The 16,920-nt window shown below is 42.1% G+C and overlaps 1 protein-coding gene across 1 annotated transcript; it reads right to left on the reverse strand.

Moving 5' to 3' along the window:
- Positions 1 to 5,854: 5,854 nt before the first annotated feature.
- LOC135254721 (WW domain-binding protein 1-like) lies at positions 5,855 to 16,598 on the reverse strand. Its single transcript, XM_064335148.1, has 6 exons — positions 16,237 to 16,598; positions 12,321 to 12,365; positions 12,082 to 12,126; positions 11,599 to 11,746; positions 10,831 to 10,992; positions 5,855 to 10,188 (listed from the first exon to the last, which is right to left on the reverse strand). Exons 1-6 carry the CDS (start codon positions 16,285 to 16,287, stop codon positions 9,263 to 9,265), a joined length of 1,377 nt encoding a protein of 458 aa, XP_064191218.1. The 5' UTR covers positions 16,288 to 16,598; the 3' UTR covers positions 5,855 to 9,262.
- Between the last annotated feature and the right edge of the window lie 322 nt (positions 16,599 to 16,920).

A 16,920-nucleotide genomic window follows, 5' to 3' on the forward strand; every position in this document is an offset into this window, starting at 1 on the left:
CATGGAGAAAACGCGCTAGAGGAGTGGCTGAAACGGGGGCAGGAACTTTTCTGTTTCGGCCAATCGGATCCCAAGAGACATAGAGGAAATCGACTGGCTGTGCAGAGAATCTTATTTTTCAAGGAGTCGTTTTACGGCTGGAGTAACAAATATTCTTTATATTGTTTATTTTGTAACTTTCAGAGCCTTGCTTATGTCTTAAGCTTTTTTAAGGATCTCAGCTGCAACGGCATACCTAACTTGCTTCCTTGTAGAATTAGCTATGTGCAATAACCGAATACAATTGTCACAGAACAACGTATAAAAAGTAAAAATAATTTCCTAACCGAAATGATGAAAATCTAGCTATTTTAGTGAGGGTAACGATTTCATTTATTTATATTCATATACATTTTCTTGAAACGTCGACTCGGTACATCCTGTACTAATTTTGACGCGTTCAAACATGCGCACCATATAGCCTACACCCTGGTATACATGGCATACATTTTTTCTGGTGCTGTATCACAGTGATCGTCGTTTACATTTTAAACTTATTCATATACATAAAATATATATGTACATGAGTAAACACTGAAGGGAAGGTTATGCTATTGTACAGCTTTGCTCTAGTTTATACCAGTCAATGCAATTGCTCTAAGTATAGGTGGCATTTATTATGGGATAGGCCTAGAAGTCAGACAAGCTGTGGTGCTGGACTTGTTTATACAGCTGGTCAACCTTGAGTGATTTAGATGGAATACCAAACCTAGAGATATACCTAGCTTAAACGGGCCTGAAATCCCCAAGAGTTGTGTTGTGACAAAAGTTCTTGTTAGAATTGCTTACAATATATAATCCATGATCTTCCCTGGGGCACATTGTAGCTGCAGTATTTGTTTACATTTCGGCACCCTGTCATTTACCGGATAAATGTCTGACATTGAATATCTCAGAAACCTTACAATTAATCAGCCTCTTGTTGGTAGGAGGACAGGCTTATATTTCTTTGACCCCGTATGTGGATTGAATGCTGAGCTAAGTATCAACACTGACCCCAAAATACTTGTCAGTCATAAACTTGAAAAATTGAGTTTGTCAGGCTCCCAAGACCCTGAGTCTGGCCTCCAGTCTATAGCTTTTCAACACATCATACTATTAAAAAATTCCCATAAGATATATATTATATATATTATAATTTTTATTTACTTCTTGTTTAATTTAATTCTTAAATAAAATGAGACTACTGAATATTCGTCCTGTGTATTCATCCTGCATATCTGGATATTTTTTTGCTGTATAACATGCTGGATATTTTGTGTACAAATTGATTGATAGATTGAATATATGAAGGGCTGTCTTCCATGATTCCAGATACATTTTGACATTTGAATGCAAGTGCACAAAGCCTAACGTCATATATAGCACATACTTAAAAAAAAAAAAAAATAAATAAATAAAAAAAGAATTATGTTGTGTAGACTAACATCAGAAGCCGATCCAACTTTGGGCTTTGTGGTGAGTATCTGAGCATGGAGGCAGGGGTGGGGCTAACGTTTATTCTGAGGCTGGCTGGGGTTCATTAAGTGACAGTGTATCATGATTAGTTTCAGGTGTGTGAGGGATTTTGGTTGAATGGATGACTGTTTCAAACAGGCTGCACTTGTATTGCCCTTTATAATGTGTGGAAATGGGAATTTTGTGCCATGTCAATCCTGCAGAAGCGAAGGTCTCAGAAGTTAACTTTTTATTTCCACCTCAAGGCACAGTATCCCCACGGGTAGAATCAAGAGGGCCGCAACATATGTACAGGGGGAGAACAAGAGGGTGTTTGATTTCAAGGGCCCTTTCATAATGACCGCTTTGGCTGGTGGGTGTATGCTGATGTTAACACAGCTGTGGACTTGCGTACTATAACACTGTGTATTTGTGGTCAGGCTAAGAAACCACTCGTTCTTTGGAGAGCGACTGGAATAATTGTTTGAGAAAACAAACAAACTGTCTGGTACCATTGGCTAGATCCATAATTACCTGTCATTCCCAGTTTAAATAAATTTTCCTTCTCTCAGACCAGAGGTAGAGCTTTTGACCACTTTAGAACCCCTGGATCTGAATTGAAACTAGTACCCAGACTATGGCAAAGCAAAATAAAGATGCTCTTATATATTCACAGACTTATTTGCAGATGTCAAGATTACATGTAATTACTGATGAAATAATAAAATGTGCTCTTATATATTCACAGACTTATTTGCAGACGTCAAGATTACATGTAATTTTACTGTGTGAAAATGAAAAACAACTCATTTGGGGCCTGGAGCTGTGATCACAGCAGTGGGAACTTTTCAAGAGTTGTACTGGTGTATGAGCAACTTTTCAGAGTTGTGCTGGAGTTTGAGCAACTTTGCAGTGTTGTGACAGTGTTTGTCTCAACCTGAAAGTCAGGTTCCAAAAAGAAACGAACAAACTGCAGAAGCTCTCAGCCGTGCAGAGACCTTTGAGGGGCAGTTGCTTAAAGTGAGAAAAGGGCATGCAAGAATAGAAAAACTGCCTCTGGGCTTTTTTTTTTTTTTTTGATAAATACACGCCCTTGCGTTCAATGAGCACCTTCTACCCTAGGTTCACTTCTACTTTTAAATTATTATTTAAGCACCCAGTAATTCCTTTCATAGAAACAAATGATGATTATTTTTCTTTTCTTCTCCTGACTTCCGAATCTTTCCTTTCTGAAGTTGCTTAGATGTGCCATTAGATGGTGCCGGAGAGATGTGAGTCTCCCTCTGATGCTCTGCAGAACAGTCTGTACTCAAGGTCAATCAATAACATTGCATATTTGCATAACATGAATTTTAGAAAACACAACTGCCTAAAATTTGAGTTTCAGCCTGGACTGTATTATATCATTTTCTAAATTATGGGTTATGTTATTTTCAAGCTTTTTAACATTTTGTATTAATTTTACATTATACAATAGATACAACATTTATCGCATTTATTAGCAGTATATTCAGTATATATGTGCATTTCCTTCATGTGTTGCACAATATGTATTTTTAAAATATACTCAAAATGCACTAACTTAACACATAAATAGAAGCAAAAATTGATTCTTGTGGATTATTTGGCAGTTTAGGGTTAGTGATCAATCGTCTGATTTTGAAGGAGTAGAGATTCATTAAAATCAGATCGAGAAGAGCAGATGGCATCTGAGGCTGTTAGAGTAACACTCACACATTCAGAAGATCCACAAGATAGTCAGCTGGGCAAGTTTGAGATTAACAAAGATGAGTACTGCAGAGTGATATCAGTGTTCTCAAGTGTCACAGTCTGTTATGTAGTTATCTAGTCTTACTGTACCAAACATTAATAATGACAAACTGTGTGCAAAACACTATTTTCTCTATGTAAAGGCTAATACAATGCTAATAAATGAGGCAATATTATTAACATGGGTCATTGGGACAGGAGCAGGTCTATTGGAAAAACTGCTGGTGCTTGATTATTCAAGGAGAGACATGGGAAGATTACGTTTGGAAAAAGGCTACTTTAACTGTGGTTTACATGCACACAATTCACACCCAAAGCAGGTGACTCTAATGGAAGGATATAGAATAAGGTGGCAGAAGCCAGATCCGGCCAGGAACTGGATGGTCTGATAAAACTGGTTATTCTGATATGGGGATTTTTCTTTCTGTACTGAACTCTTAACAGTAGCAGCGACACACACCCTGCACTGTTTGGCAGGAAAAACCAGGGCTTAATTGCTGCCTGATGTCATCCAAAGGGATGGACAGAAAAACGAGAAGAAAGTGATCACAAGAGAATAATAATAAAAAGAAGCAGAAGAAGATGACAAAGAAGAATAATCATTATCACTATTATTCTTACTATTCCATATTTCTCATGATTTTTTAAATTCATCTTTTGACAGAAACACACAGACCACCGTGTACTGGTGTACACCATGTGTAACATCGTGTAACATTTATTTTCACACAAATTCACATGTCGTTTTATGAAAATCACTGATTGCCGAGTCCAACAGAACAGTAGCTTCATGAGAAAATCAAGGTCTCTCACAGATAGGTACGCGGAAATAGTCCGACTCTCAATGCTCAATGTAAAACTCAATCAAGATAAGTAATATCTGAGAGCACGGCATTAGGACGCCTTACAACAGGTCATGGGTAAAAAATAACAATGATGTAATTCATCACATTAAGTGGTACAGTAACAACAGTACTTCACAGAAAATTTTTTGCAATATAAATAACGTACTTCACACCGCTCAGATAGTCCAGAAAATCTACCTCTCACTGCCACCTTGTCTTGGAGCATTATCAAGATGTGGCTATTTTGTCTTACAAAGGCCTGTTAGTTTTACATGTTCATGATTGTACACTGTACAATAATAATAATAACTATGTAATGTTGTACACATTATTATCGGCATCAACAGTGGAAAAAAAAACGTTAAAAACATAGGACATAGGAGTCATCAGCTGATGACATTACCGGAAGGATTTCACTGTCACTCTCTCACATGCATGTTACACTACTTTATAGAACGCAAGACAATGGGACACACACAGCATACATTCATGGAACACACACACAAAAAAATGTTTTAACATAATAGTAATTTATGTTATGCAATATAATCACTTAGTTTTTCCTGCAGCTCACACAAGCTGTTGCAGATGATGAGTAGGGGTTGATGAGAAATCAAACAGTCTTAGACATCCTGATTCAACTGGTTCTAGGCTCTTCGAACAAATATAATTTACTTTTTTTTTTTTTCCTTTTTGGCTTCACAAAGTATTAAAAATAGAGAATATATAGTTTTTTTATAGCTTAATAAATGAGGAGCAAAGAAACCATTCACAGTCACAAACTATAGGATAGACTGTGAGATAACAGTCTTCTAATGTGGGCCCTGGTCATTTAAAGGTGGGAGAGGGGCTTACAAAGCTTCCTACTAAAAGGAAGTCCTATTAAAAGCAAGCGCACCATCAGTCTCAATCCTCATTCTGATTGTTGTATCTCAGCGTCAATGTAAAGTCACTTTCCTCAGTCTTCAATATCATATTCTCAGCATCAATCATTCAATAAATCAATCACACCTTGTTTTCGTATAGCGCCATTTGCAAACAAGTCCCACGTTACTTCACATCCTGGCATCCGCATTCCACACACCCTCTAGCATTCATTAACTGCACATAGCAATATGCTTTGCACTGACTCAACCATAAGCTCAAACATACATAAAACTATTCTGAGGAGGCACAGGCAAAAAACGTTCACACACTTCATTTTACATATCCTTCATTTTTTTCCTTTTGCATCCTAAATATTAATTTACTTAAAAACAATTATACTCTTAGACCACGTATGAATGACTGGAGGTACATAATATAGTCTTGATGGTGACATGGTGAAGTTAAGTGGAGGCAAACCATTTTGTTTAATTGCTGAGTGTCTATGTACCTACTGACCCCATGTAATCTTATGCACCAAAAGCAAAGAGTACGTTGCGTACATTTCTTAAGCCATAAATTAAGTCAATGTATTATAAAACATTGGCACTAGGTTTTTGAAATAGAACAAAATAACCAAGTGTTAGTGTTAATCAGTTTAACCTTCAGGGTCCAAGTTGAACTATGCTGTTGTTCCCTGCACTTGGACCGGTACTTCTCTCTAGTGGTTTCGTCATACTTGTTCCTGGTTATGGTTATACACTTTGTTGTACGTCGCTCTGGATAAGAGAGTCTGCCAAATGCCTGTAATGTAATGTAATGAGTGTAGAACAAAGTGACAATGTTCTAGAAAAAAAAAAAACCGAACTGGAGCCAAACTGAAATATGTTTTGCAAAAGGCTCAGATTCTGAAATTCTTGATACATTCTTCTTTAGGTGGGTAAAGGCAAGTTTAAGAGCAGGGAGCTCCCCCTCAAAGAAGTCATTCATGTTTATTTATTTATTATATGGAGCTCTGGCTGGTGGCTAATTAAGTTCTCCGCTACGGAATACCGAGAAATGGCTGGCGTCTGTGTCCAGTGAGCTACTGGACAGAGCTCCGATTGGTAGGCGGTGTGTAAGGCCGCGAAAAGGCCCCGTTAGCCCAGGGTCGCAGCATGTACTCGCACCTCTGACCACACTGACCATGTCAGTCTCCCGTCTGCTCCATTCACCTCCCAAATCTATAGAGTGCTCTGTTTCCACTAAAGTTTTTCAGTCTTACTGTATTAATGATGAAGATGTGGCACAGCTTGTATATGTGGTCAAACGCAACCCGTTCAAAGGAGAATCTTTTGCAAAATATAACTATGGCAACTAACACAGGAGAGCTGATTAGGCCGGATAATAGCATACACTGTTGGAGCTAATTTATATAAAAGATTACTGAAATAGTAATATTTCTGGCTGCAGCCCAGATTTAATGCTGTATGGCTTTGGAACACATTAACAAGAATGCTTAGCGTGGAATGTATCTGGTCTTGGGGGGGACCAAATAAAGTCACCAGTTAGAGACAAAAAAACAAGTAATTCTACGTTCTAAAATGTACAATTAGCGTAAATGTTCATGCTAGTACAGGATACCTCAAGTCAACAATTTTTTTTTGTAATATAATTAATTTTTAAATATTCCATGTCTTTGGAGATCATAAAAAAGTATATGTGTGACAAAGAACACATCTGCCGTTGGCTAAATACTAAGCACAAGCTTCCATACAAATGATTCACACCCTCACAAGTAAGTTCCAAAATTAGACACATTTACAGAAGCAGCCAAGTATGAATTTTAACACACACAGCATATACTTCAGGTATACTTGTATAATATTAAGCAAACTCAGACCTTACAGAGGGTCCAAGCCATCTTTAGCTCCATGCCCACAGCCTTAGAAATCATTTTGTGGAATGAATATTAAAAAAAAAAAAAAAAAATTAATGAAATTACTGGTTGATGATATATGGTGATATAAATTGATAATGTTCAGTAAACATCAAGTTTGGTCAGTCAGCAATACAGTGCTACGCGCAAAAGACAATGTTCAGCACCATCGCATTGCTTCAAAATTACAGCAGCCATCTGGTAAAGAGTAGATATGTATTTACTGAACCACAGAGCTAGAAGTGGCCTGTCACTGGGGAACAAAGTACCTAATAGCCTTGGAGCCAGGCCCAAGCATTAACAGTAAATAAGCCCGCGTGACAGGCCTCAAAGTTCAGCCCATCTGACACATACGACAGAGGTTCACAGATATTAAAAGATAATCAGTAAACTTGATCCAAAACGGCTTTATAAAGAATACCAAAATGTAAAATGTTAACATCCAATATAATCTAGTACCACACTTCCAGAATACTGCACCACAGAGTACCATATCTTTAAATGCAGCCGGCCATTTCATAATGGACTAAAAACTATGAAAGGCTTTCAGTATCACAGTGCTTTATTCGACATTTTCATGAGAAGATGGGCTCGGAGAATGCACATGTTCCTAGCAGCAGCTATCGTCCAAGGGCACTGGTGCTAGATGTGTACCGTTTTCACATAATAAGTCACATTAAAAAAAAAACATTTTGGCTGCATGCTATCTTTCTCATAGAATATATGTGTGTATCTACTGACAACCCAATTAAATAATAATAATTTTAAAAAAACACACACTTGGTTATAGTCACATGGAAATTCAGCACAAACTCATATATGGGGGAGTGGAGTCACTATTAAGTGATCAATCAGTGATCAAACTGAATGACACTGAACGATTGCAAAAAAATTAAAGGTAGAACACCTTCCCTGTTGGGCGTATGTCTGCATGTGTGTAGCAGCCATAGAGTAACTCCGTGGGAACCATCTTGTGTTCCAGAGTGTTCCGGAGTGTTCGGCGCTCTGAGAAAATGGGGGTGTTCTCTTATGTGATGAGGAGACTACATTCAATATCAGTGGTGAGAGGAATTCGAGCCAGGCTCTCGCAGGGCATCCACCAGGCCTTCACTGTGAACCTCGACAGCGCCCTCTAGTCTGGGGGCTAGGAGCTGGCTGATAAGGGCGAGAGCTGCTAAAAGGGCTGGTGGTTCAGGCAACACACAGCTGTTCATATGCATCTGGAATCCGTACAGCTATTACAGCATGGCTCCCCAGCCCTGTTCCCAGAGGTCTACTGTCCTGCAAGTTTTCATTTCAGCCCTAATAAAGCATACCTGATTCTGATACTAATTCTTAGCAGCTCAACGAGATCTTTAGGGATCTCAACAAGATCTGTTTAATGCGGTGTGCTTTGTTAAGGTTGAAACGAAAACCTACAGGATGGTCGGTCTCCAGGAACAGGGTTGGGCAGACCTGTATTAGAGTCTTGCAGAAGCTGCTTGTAAACAGCATCAGGTAAAAGGAACAGAGTCTTTGCCAAGAATCCAACACCACAACCGGTAGTATTTTAAACATTCATCAATAAAGGGATACCCCAAACTCACTGAATCCTCTGCCAGGCCTCAACTCGCAGGAAACAATCAAGCACATTATTATTACTATAGTTATAATAATTATTATAATAATAATTATCATTATTGCCTTTGAATCAACAAGCAGTCCAAGCAGCATAGAGGATCAATGAGAGCAACAGAAAGTCTAGTCTGCGGGAGGGATCCGTTTAAGGTAGGCTGGTTGGAGAGCCCTCCCTCTATCCCCATGACAACAGCAGCTGTTGATCAGCCGAGGACGGACAGAGGAGGGTTAAGTGCACACATTTCTTGTTGACGGGGCCATGCGAACATACGGGCTGTTTCCGTGGCGCGCGATGACCTCACGCTGCCCGCGTCAGCCGCCAGCTTTCGTCACGTACCTCCGCAGGGCCGAGGAACTCCAAGCTCCGTCTTCACAATTTGTTTTTGTCTTCTTGAACAAGACGAAAAAAACGCCCCCTTTTGTTCTTGGTTTGCATAACCAAGGTTGTTCCGCGCACAAATGGAAATGAATGATAAATGAGTCTGCACATTCATTTGTTTAGTTAATGTTGTTTGCATTTTTTCAGAAACTCCAGATAGGTAATTTCTCTATGGATCCACACAGACGTATCGCACGGACCTTTATTTCGTCTGTGCGTTCATTCCGAGGCGGCACTCAGGATGTGAGCGACACCGCACCGAAAGTCCACCGCGCTCCTTCGGCGTTCCTACGGACAGACGCGCTCAGTTCTGCCACATTCCCATCATCCTCTGGTGTTTTCGGAGTAATTAACGCCACTCGTCTGCAGCCCCTGCCGGACACCGCAAGACCCTCACACGGTCTCCACAGTGATGACGCATTCCCCGCCCCTCTGCAGGATGGGGGCGGAGCCACACAGGCTGGCGCACTCCTCGGGCGGGGGCTGGGCCAGGGTGGCGTGGGCGTGGGCCCGGGCGGAGCAGTCCATGCTGTCGTGGAGGAAGCCGGTCTCCTCCTGCCCCTCGGCCTCCTCCCGTTCCCCCGGCTCCGCCCCTTCACCCGCCTCTGCCCCCGCCCCTGCCGCCGCCTCCTCTTCCACCTCCTCCTCCTCCTCCTCGCTCTCCACCTGGCAGCGGCACACCTCGATGCCCGAGTCGCCCGTCAGCCGCCGGTGGCGGAAGTGGTTCTCGTCGGTGTCCTCCTCGCCCTCCGAGGCGCCTGTGGTGTGGCCGTCCGGCTCGAAGAAGTCCACATTGGAGGAGAAGAGCGTTTGTTTGGGGACAGACTGGGCGGGCTTTGGGGGAGGTCCGTCCCCCTCCGCGGCCGGCTCTTTGCCGGGGGCCTCCTCGTCTTTCTGCTCCGCCAACACCCCCAAGGGGTCCGTGAGGGGGACTGGGGCCGCGGGAGCAGCGGGAGGGGGAGGCAGAGGAAGAGGAGGAGGAGGGGGCGGGGTCAGCGGGGAGGCGGGCCCCGGGGGCTCGGCGGCGCTGGGTGGCCGGGACTCGCCCGCCTCGCTGGGCGTTGTGGCGTTGCTGGTGTCGGTCTCGTCGGTCACCTGCACGGAGAAGGAGGTGCTGCAGGGGGAGGTGGCCGAGCAGGACTCGCAGGAGCAGCTGGTGTAGTTGTCCGAGCTCGGGGAGGACGCTAAGCCACTCGGGCCCGCGTGGGCATAGTGGCCGCCCCCCTGGAGGGCGAACACGGTGCTGTAAGGGGGGGGAGGGGTGTTGGGCCGGGCAGCGACCTCCTCGTAGGACGGGAGCTTGAGGGAGGCCAAGAAACCTGAAAAGCACCAGAATTTACCGTGAGCTTTACTGTCATTTCAGGGCGCTAGCATTAGCACACACACTATTTCTGACCAAGGATTTTCAGCTATAATAAATAAATAATCTGATCATCAGAGTATCTTCAGTCTAGCCTAAATCTGACAGTTGCAAAACGGCTGAATACAGTGAGAAACAGTATTGACGGTTTCACTATCTGAAAAAATCATATTCACACAGAACCAGACGTTCCCAGCTTATTTTACAATTTTATGAATCTCCAACATCTATGAACCACATGGGAATGCCATAATGGAATAGGTGGAGCTTCAACAAGTGGATGATAAGCGCCAAATGTTCACAAATTGTTTAAAACTAACAAGAAACATTGGGACAGGAGAACAGCCAATTCATACACTGGCATTTTCCAAAACACAAGTCCTGTACATATTTACAGAGCTTACCTGGAGCTTGAGTACATAAATGCTCTCAGAGTCACCTTGTAAAAGGGCTTTAGCAACAAATATTTATAAATAATGCATTAATGAATGTAAATCTGATTAAACAAGGTAATTCAGATCACATATTAAGATTTGCGAGAGAAAACCAACTGTAAAACATCAGAGCTAAAGGTAGCGTAGGCTGAGAGGCCTGGTCGTACTGAGGTCCAGCATGGAGGTGGGGTAGTTGCAGGCGCCATGGTAGGCGATGAGGTTGATCTCCCTCTGCCTCTGCTGCTGCTGGATCCGAAGCTTGGCCCGGCGGTGGCGGTACGCGCAGCAGCAGCTGAACAGGATCAGGACGGTCCAGAGGAGCCAGAACCCTGCAGGACCAGAGCAGTGCGACAGAGCTCGCAGCTAGCCTTGTACCGTGGGTCCACAGCCAAAACCAGCCTTCTGCATTCACACGCAAGTGCTGCATTCACAAGTTTTCAGTTGTAGTGAAGTGTACCCACACTGCAGTTTGTAACAGAATGTGTAGTAGTACTGACTTTCTCGCACCGCAGCTCATAGTAGTGGGTGTAGAAGTAAAGATTACTCACACCACAGCTCATAGTAGTAGGTGTAGCGGTAAAGGTTACTCACACCACAGCTCACAGTAGTAGGTGTAGTAGTGAAAGTTACTCATACCATAGCTCATAGTAGTAGGTGCAGCAGTAAAAATGACTCACACCACAGCTCATAGTAGTAGGTGTAGCAGCAAAGGTTACTCACACCACCACTCATACTGGTAGGTATAGTAGTGAAAGTTACTCACACCACAGCTCATAGTTGTAGGTGCAGCAGTAAAGGTTACTCACACCACAGCTCATAGTAGTAGGTGTAGTAGTAAAAATTACTCACACCACAGCTCATAGTAGTAGGTGTAGCAGCAAAGGTTACTCACACCACCGCTCATAGTAGTAGGTGTAGTAGTAAAGTTTACTCACACCACAGCTCATAGTAGTAGGTGCAGCAGCCAGTTTCTCCACAGCAGTGGCCACTCTCACACAGATATCCCCCGTTGTTGTTGACGCCGGGGCAGTATTTCGGACTGGCAATAATGGGCTGGCTGCCAGCTCCCTGGTACTCCACGCCCTGGGGAAAAGGATGCCAGTTCTCACTCTGATCCCAGAACAGCAGGGCATCAACTCTCAATTACATCCAACCAATTTGCCCAAACAAAGAATGCTGAAAAAATAATAACAAGGAGAAGGACACTACCAAATACCTCAACGCCCCCAAAACTACATACTTTGTTTTGAGGGAAATTTGGAGGTAAAATTGTCCATAAAAGAGAGAGTGGCAGGGGACATTTGATGGACTAAATTGCTCTGATCAATGTCCATTTCAAGAGAAGACCTCAACAGCTACAAGATATGCCAGTATTTTCTAATACTTGAAAATAAATCAAACATAAACTCTTTGTGTACCTTGCTAATGCCATCCATGTCCGGAACCTTCTGAGATACTCTCATCTACGAGTAAAAATAGTTTTCATTGTTAGTTTGTTGTATTTAGGCCATGCAAAGTTCACAGTTCCATACTGATGAAATTCACAGCAGCGCTCTTGATGTGGTTTTAACAGTTCGTCGTGGAGGAGTGCTCTCTGGAAGTTCTGAACCCAACCAAGCGTGGTCTGGGTTGGTTAAACTGACTGGCTGCTCCTTACCTTCACGGTGGTCACATCTGGTTCCTGCTGCAGGGAGATGGTCATCTGAGGGGAGAGACAGATAGTAACTTAAACCCTTTGAATAGTAGGTTTTTTTGGAATGTTTTTTTCTTCAAAATTCTAAGTCTAGTGTTCCAGAACTCCATAGCTTTCAGTTACCAGTAGTGATTGTTACAGCAGCCCTTAGAATGTTCAGTTAAGAACATTCTAATCACATATTTGATTACACACCTTAAAGGGTTAATGCATGTGGCATTTAGGCTGTAGGATGGATAGCAGGATGGCAGGGAAGGAGGGACAGAGAGAGAGAGGGAGGGAGCAGGAAAGAGGCACACACAATTGCCAAACACTGGTTCCCTGCTGTGTAATCATTTTCAATCAATCCTTTCATTATAAATTCAACATGAACACATCTGCATCACACACCATACTTCTGTTTTTGTTCTTGTTGTTCTTCTTCTTCATAGTGAAAACATAATTTATTTTATCTCATTCAGCGAGTTGACATTTTGACCAAATTAAAAAAAAAGCACAGGGCACAGCCGCGACTTTCTTTGCTGGGGGACTTCAATCTACAAACAGCATAAGCCCCTCTTATCACAAAAGGATGTGTTTCCTACAGGTGCCATGGTTTCTGTCTCCAGCACACTGCCCTCTCAGAGAGACACAGCAGGGCTGGCTGGGCCTGCCTCCGTGTTGAGGGAGCTCACGCGCGGCTGTGTATTTTAAACAGGAAGGCTCTGCGCTCCGTGCGTTTTTACACTGCGTCCAGACAGACGGTGTCAAAAACCCAGACTCACCGGGGACAGGAGGGCGGAACGAGCGCGAGCCCCACCTCCACCCCACCTCCTCACACCGGCCTGAGCGTAATCATACACTCGGCCACTTCCACAGTTCATTCATTATTCAGTCATTTCACTCAGTTTAGCTTTGTTTTTTCAAATCTTAAATACCTAGAGGTCTAGGTTAGCCCTAGAAGGAAGGCCGCACAAGTGAAAACATAGGAAGGCCACAGTGAACTAAAACCACCTGAAAATGCTAAGCTATTGGTGAATGATGCTGTATGAAAAATTTGCCTTACAGCACTACTTATTTTCTTTTACAATTGTATGAATTAATGCTCTATTTTATCTCTCTTCATTTAAAATATGTTGTTCAGACATATTGTTTAAGGTGTAGCTAATAGTTCATAAGTGGTGAGGCAATTACATGAACTCCCATATTTCTTCCCCTCACCTGTGCATTGCACCTGTGCAGGTGTGTTTCACACACACACAAACATACACACAAAACTTCTACAATGACCCATTAATGTGCAGAAATGTTCTCTGTTTGTCAAGCAGCTGAAGGGGTCAAATGAAGGAAACCTTCAATCAGAGGCCCCAACCAGTTAAACCATCCTGCTCTCCAGTCTACCCCCAAGCTCCCTATACAACTATTCCATGCACCAGTGCAGAGTTATAGAACCTGACAATAATGCATAGTGTGTCTTTAGTGTGCATTGTGGCTGCAAAAAAGGTGCAGCCCAGAGATTCTGGAAGTTTTTTTTTTTTTTTCCAGTGGCCTGTGCCATGCAAATGGGCTTTTTTGTTAACAGGTGAGCTGTTGCCCGGCACCGGAGCCCCATACAATGCCCAGCTATGCAGTACACCAGGAGCAGCACCCGCTCTCCTGGTCAGTTATTGATTATGGAGCAGCACTTGGTGGTCTGGGAAAAAAAGAATAGGAAAGAGCCTTAATCAATCACACCCCCAGTCAAAGGAGGGCTTGGCTGGGAGGGGAGGGGCTGGAAAAACAGGGACTCCCAAGCTTATTCCCATCCCTCAATGCCATCCCAATTCTACCAAAATGTAGGTAGGTAGGTAAACAGAGACTGACTTCTCTCAGTTGGTCCTTTTCAAAGCTCAGAAGTCCAGTGCAATGTAAAGCACAAATCTGTTCTGCCTGCAGAAGAGCATCTTTTGTTTTGAGAGTTAGCACCCCAGTCACAGAGAAAAATTGCTTGATTGTTCTCACTTTGCCCACTACAGTGCTAGTTATAGACACCTTATAGTTAAGTAATTAAAAAATTTAGACTTATCATACTTGTCTGCTGCCTGCAGAACTGTACAGGTGGGACGGTACTGTACTGTACTGTACTGCCACCAGTGATCACACTGCAAGTCCTTATGGCACAGATTCCTGGGGAGAACGCCAGCTATAGTTTTTTCCCCAAGGTTCAAGCTATTGAAGATAGCAGGGTCAGATATATCAACTGTACAAGATCTTTGGCTGGTCATCTGAGTATACAGAGTAGAACTAACCAATGATATACGTTTGATTTTTTCTAAAGAATCCCCACCTAGATGATTTGCTGGAACATGGGCACTCACAGGAGAACAGCTCACAGTAGTGGAGATTAAATTTAGAAAAAATAAGTGTTTTGAGACGATTAACTCCGTCAACAATCGCAATCAATAATTCCCACAGAAACAGACAGCTGTGACACAACAGAGGTCAGGCTAGAATGAAGCTTGTTCTAAAAAAAAAAGCATACCGTCATTCATGCAGTTTACCATGTGTGTTGTGCTTTGCAGCACTGTAAGGATTGTTAATTTTGGATATGTGTTATCGTATCGTATTTTAGCCTAATCACAGATCTAGATCCTGTGTTAAGTTCCACTCTGCACATACTCTTATTTAATAGTGTGTGTGTGTGTGTGTGTGCGCGCGTGCACATCTGTGTGTGTTTGTGTCTGTATGTTTGTTTGTGTATGTGCATGTGTGTGTGTGTGTGTTTGTATACACTGTATGGGTGCATGTGTGTGTGTGCTTCCACGTGCATGTGTGCATGTCTATGAGATTGTGTGTGTGTACCTGTCTGTCTATGCGGATATGTTGTATGTTTATGTGCATGCACACACATGTGTTTCTCTGTTTGCATTTATGACAATCAGTTTAATGTAAATACTAGGACTATCTGTTTCACCAGGCTTTCAGTTTAGTCCAGCATGAAACCGTACACTTTTAAACCAGTAACTGTTGCTGATATGACTTCATGGCATGATACTGTATCCTTACAATTCTGTGCATATATATTTGTAGTTCCTCGTAACTTGCATGTTCTTTTTTTGTCCTGCACAATTGTGGATCTTCTAAAATATTGAACTCCTTGTTATTCAGTTTATGTATGCATGTAAACAATTTTAAGTATGTTTGTGGCCATGTTAAAGCTTAATATGACACACACACAATAATTTTGTTATCCCAGTAAACAATTATTATACTGATGTCATTTTATTCCGTGGTTAACTGAAAATGTTATGAATGCCTTCTGAAAGTTCAAGTGTGGATATTCACAAAAACATCTTTGTCATAGTTGGCTACCAATTTAGGCTTTGCTGCATTGGTGCAATTCCACTGCCAAAACGAGTTTCCCGAAGAAGCCAGCAACTTTCCAAATTACGCAACAGGATTCTTAAATAGCAAGATCAGTATTCTAATTTATTTTGCATAAATGCGACATATTGTCCTTTGTATTGCACAAAAAGGTACCATGTTAAAATCAAACGTAATAGTCAATCATTTTACACACGTGCTAAATACGCTATATGCGACCATTAACTTACTATTAAATCGCGTTTTAATTCAATCTAGCTAGCCTTGCAACAGATGTTCAATATCTCCATTTGAAATTACATTTGTTGCACGTATTTTGTTTATGACAGCGGTTTAAACTGAGAAACTACTGTATATGCGGGATACACTTGTATAAACGATGTATGGATGTAGAACATGCTGAATGAACCTATCTTAGGTATACATCCTAGTGGTTTCATGTTGCCTTATTCTGAAAGATAAATGTTGTTAAGATTTTATCATAATTCATTGGCTATATTAATAGTTCATCTTAATGTAAAATTGCAAATATACGCACCTCCTCCGCTTTCAGACCCAAGCAGAACGCGAGAGTATTTTCCAAATCCATGACGATAAACAGAATACTTCTTGGAATGTAAATGTAATAATTCTATATTATTCTGTTAAACCCCCATCGCTCCCTCGCCCCAGATGCCCAGCCAACCCATCCGCCATTCCCGTCAGGACAGGACGCCCCTCCCCGAACCCCACACCGATAAAGGAACCGTGGCCAATCCAGAAATGGCAAAGGTTATATTGATTGGGAAGGAAACCATTCCAATTCAAGAAAGTCCTTCCATTCTCACCCAAAGAGTGCTTATCGTTGTAATAGATAAGCAATCACTGTTTTTTTTTCTCCGAGGGTTGGGAATTGAATTAATGATGTCATTTATTCCAGCCCCCTAACTGGGAGCGAAATGAAAGCCCTGCCGCTGATTGGATGCGCCTCATCCTAGCAACAGCCGCAAAAATGGAAATAAGATGCTTCGAAGAGAGATTTGTTTATAATTATTCTAGTTATTAATATGCTCCAAATGACTACATTTCATCTGCTCCATTTGGAAACAAAGATATCATCCACGTGTATTCAGAGGTGTATGTTTTGTTTTTTTTTTTGTCAATTTTGTCAATTTGTCAATTTTTGCTAGGAATATTTCCCCCTGCAGCCCGAAAGTATCCCTGATCCATAAGGCCAGGAGAC

This window comes from Anguilla rostrata, chromosome 5, assembly GCF_018555375.3.
Source record: "Anguilla rostrata isolate EN2019 chromosome 5, ASM1855537v3, whole genome shotgun sequence".
In the NCBI taxonomy this organism is placed as follows: Eukaryota; Metazoa; Chordata; class Actinopteri; order Anguilliformes; family Anguillidae; genus Anguilla; species Anguilla rostrata.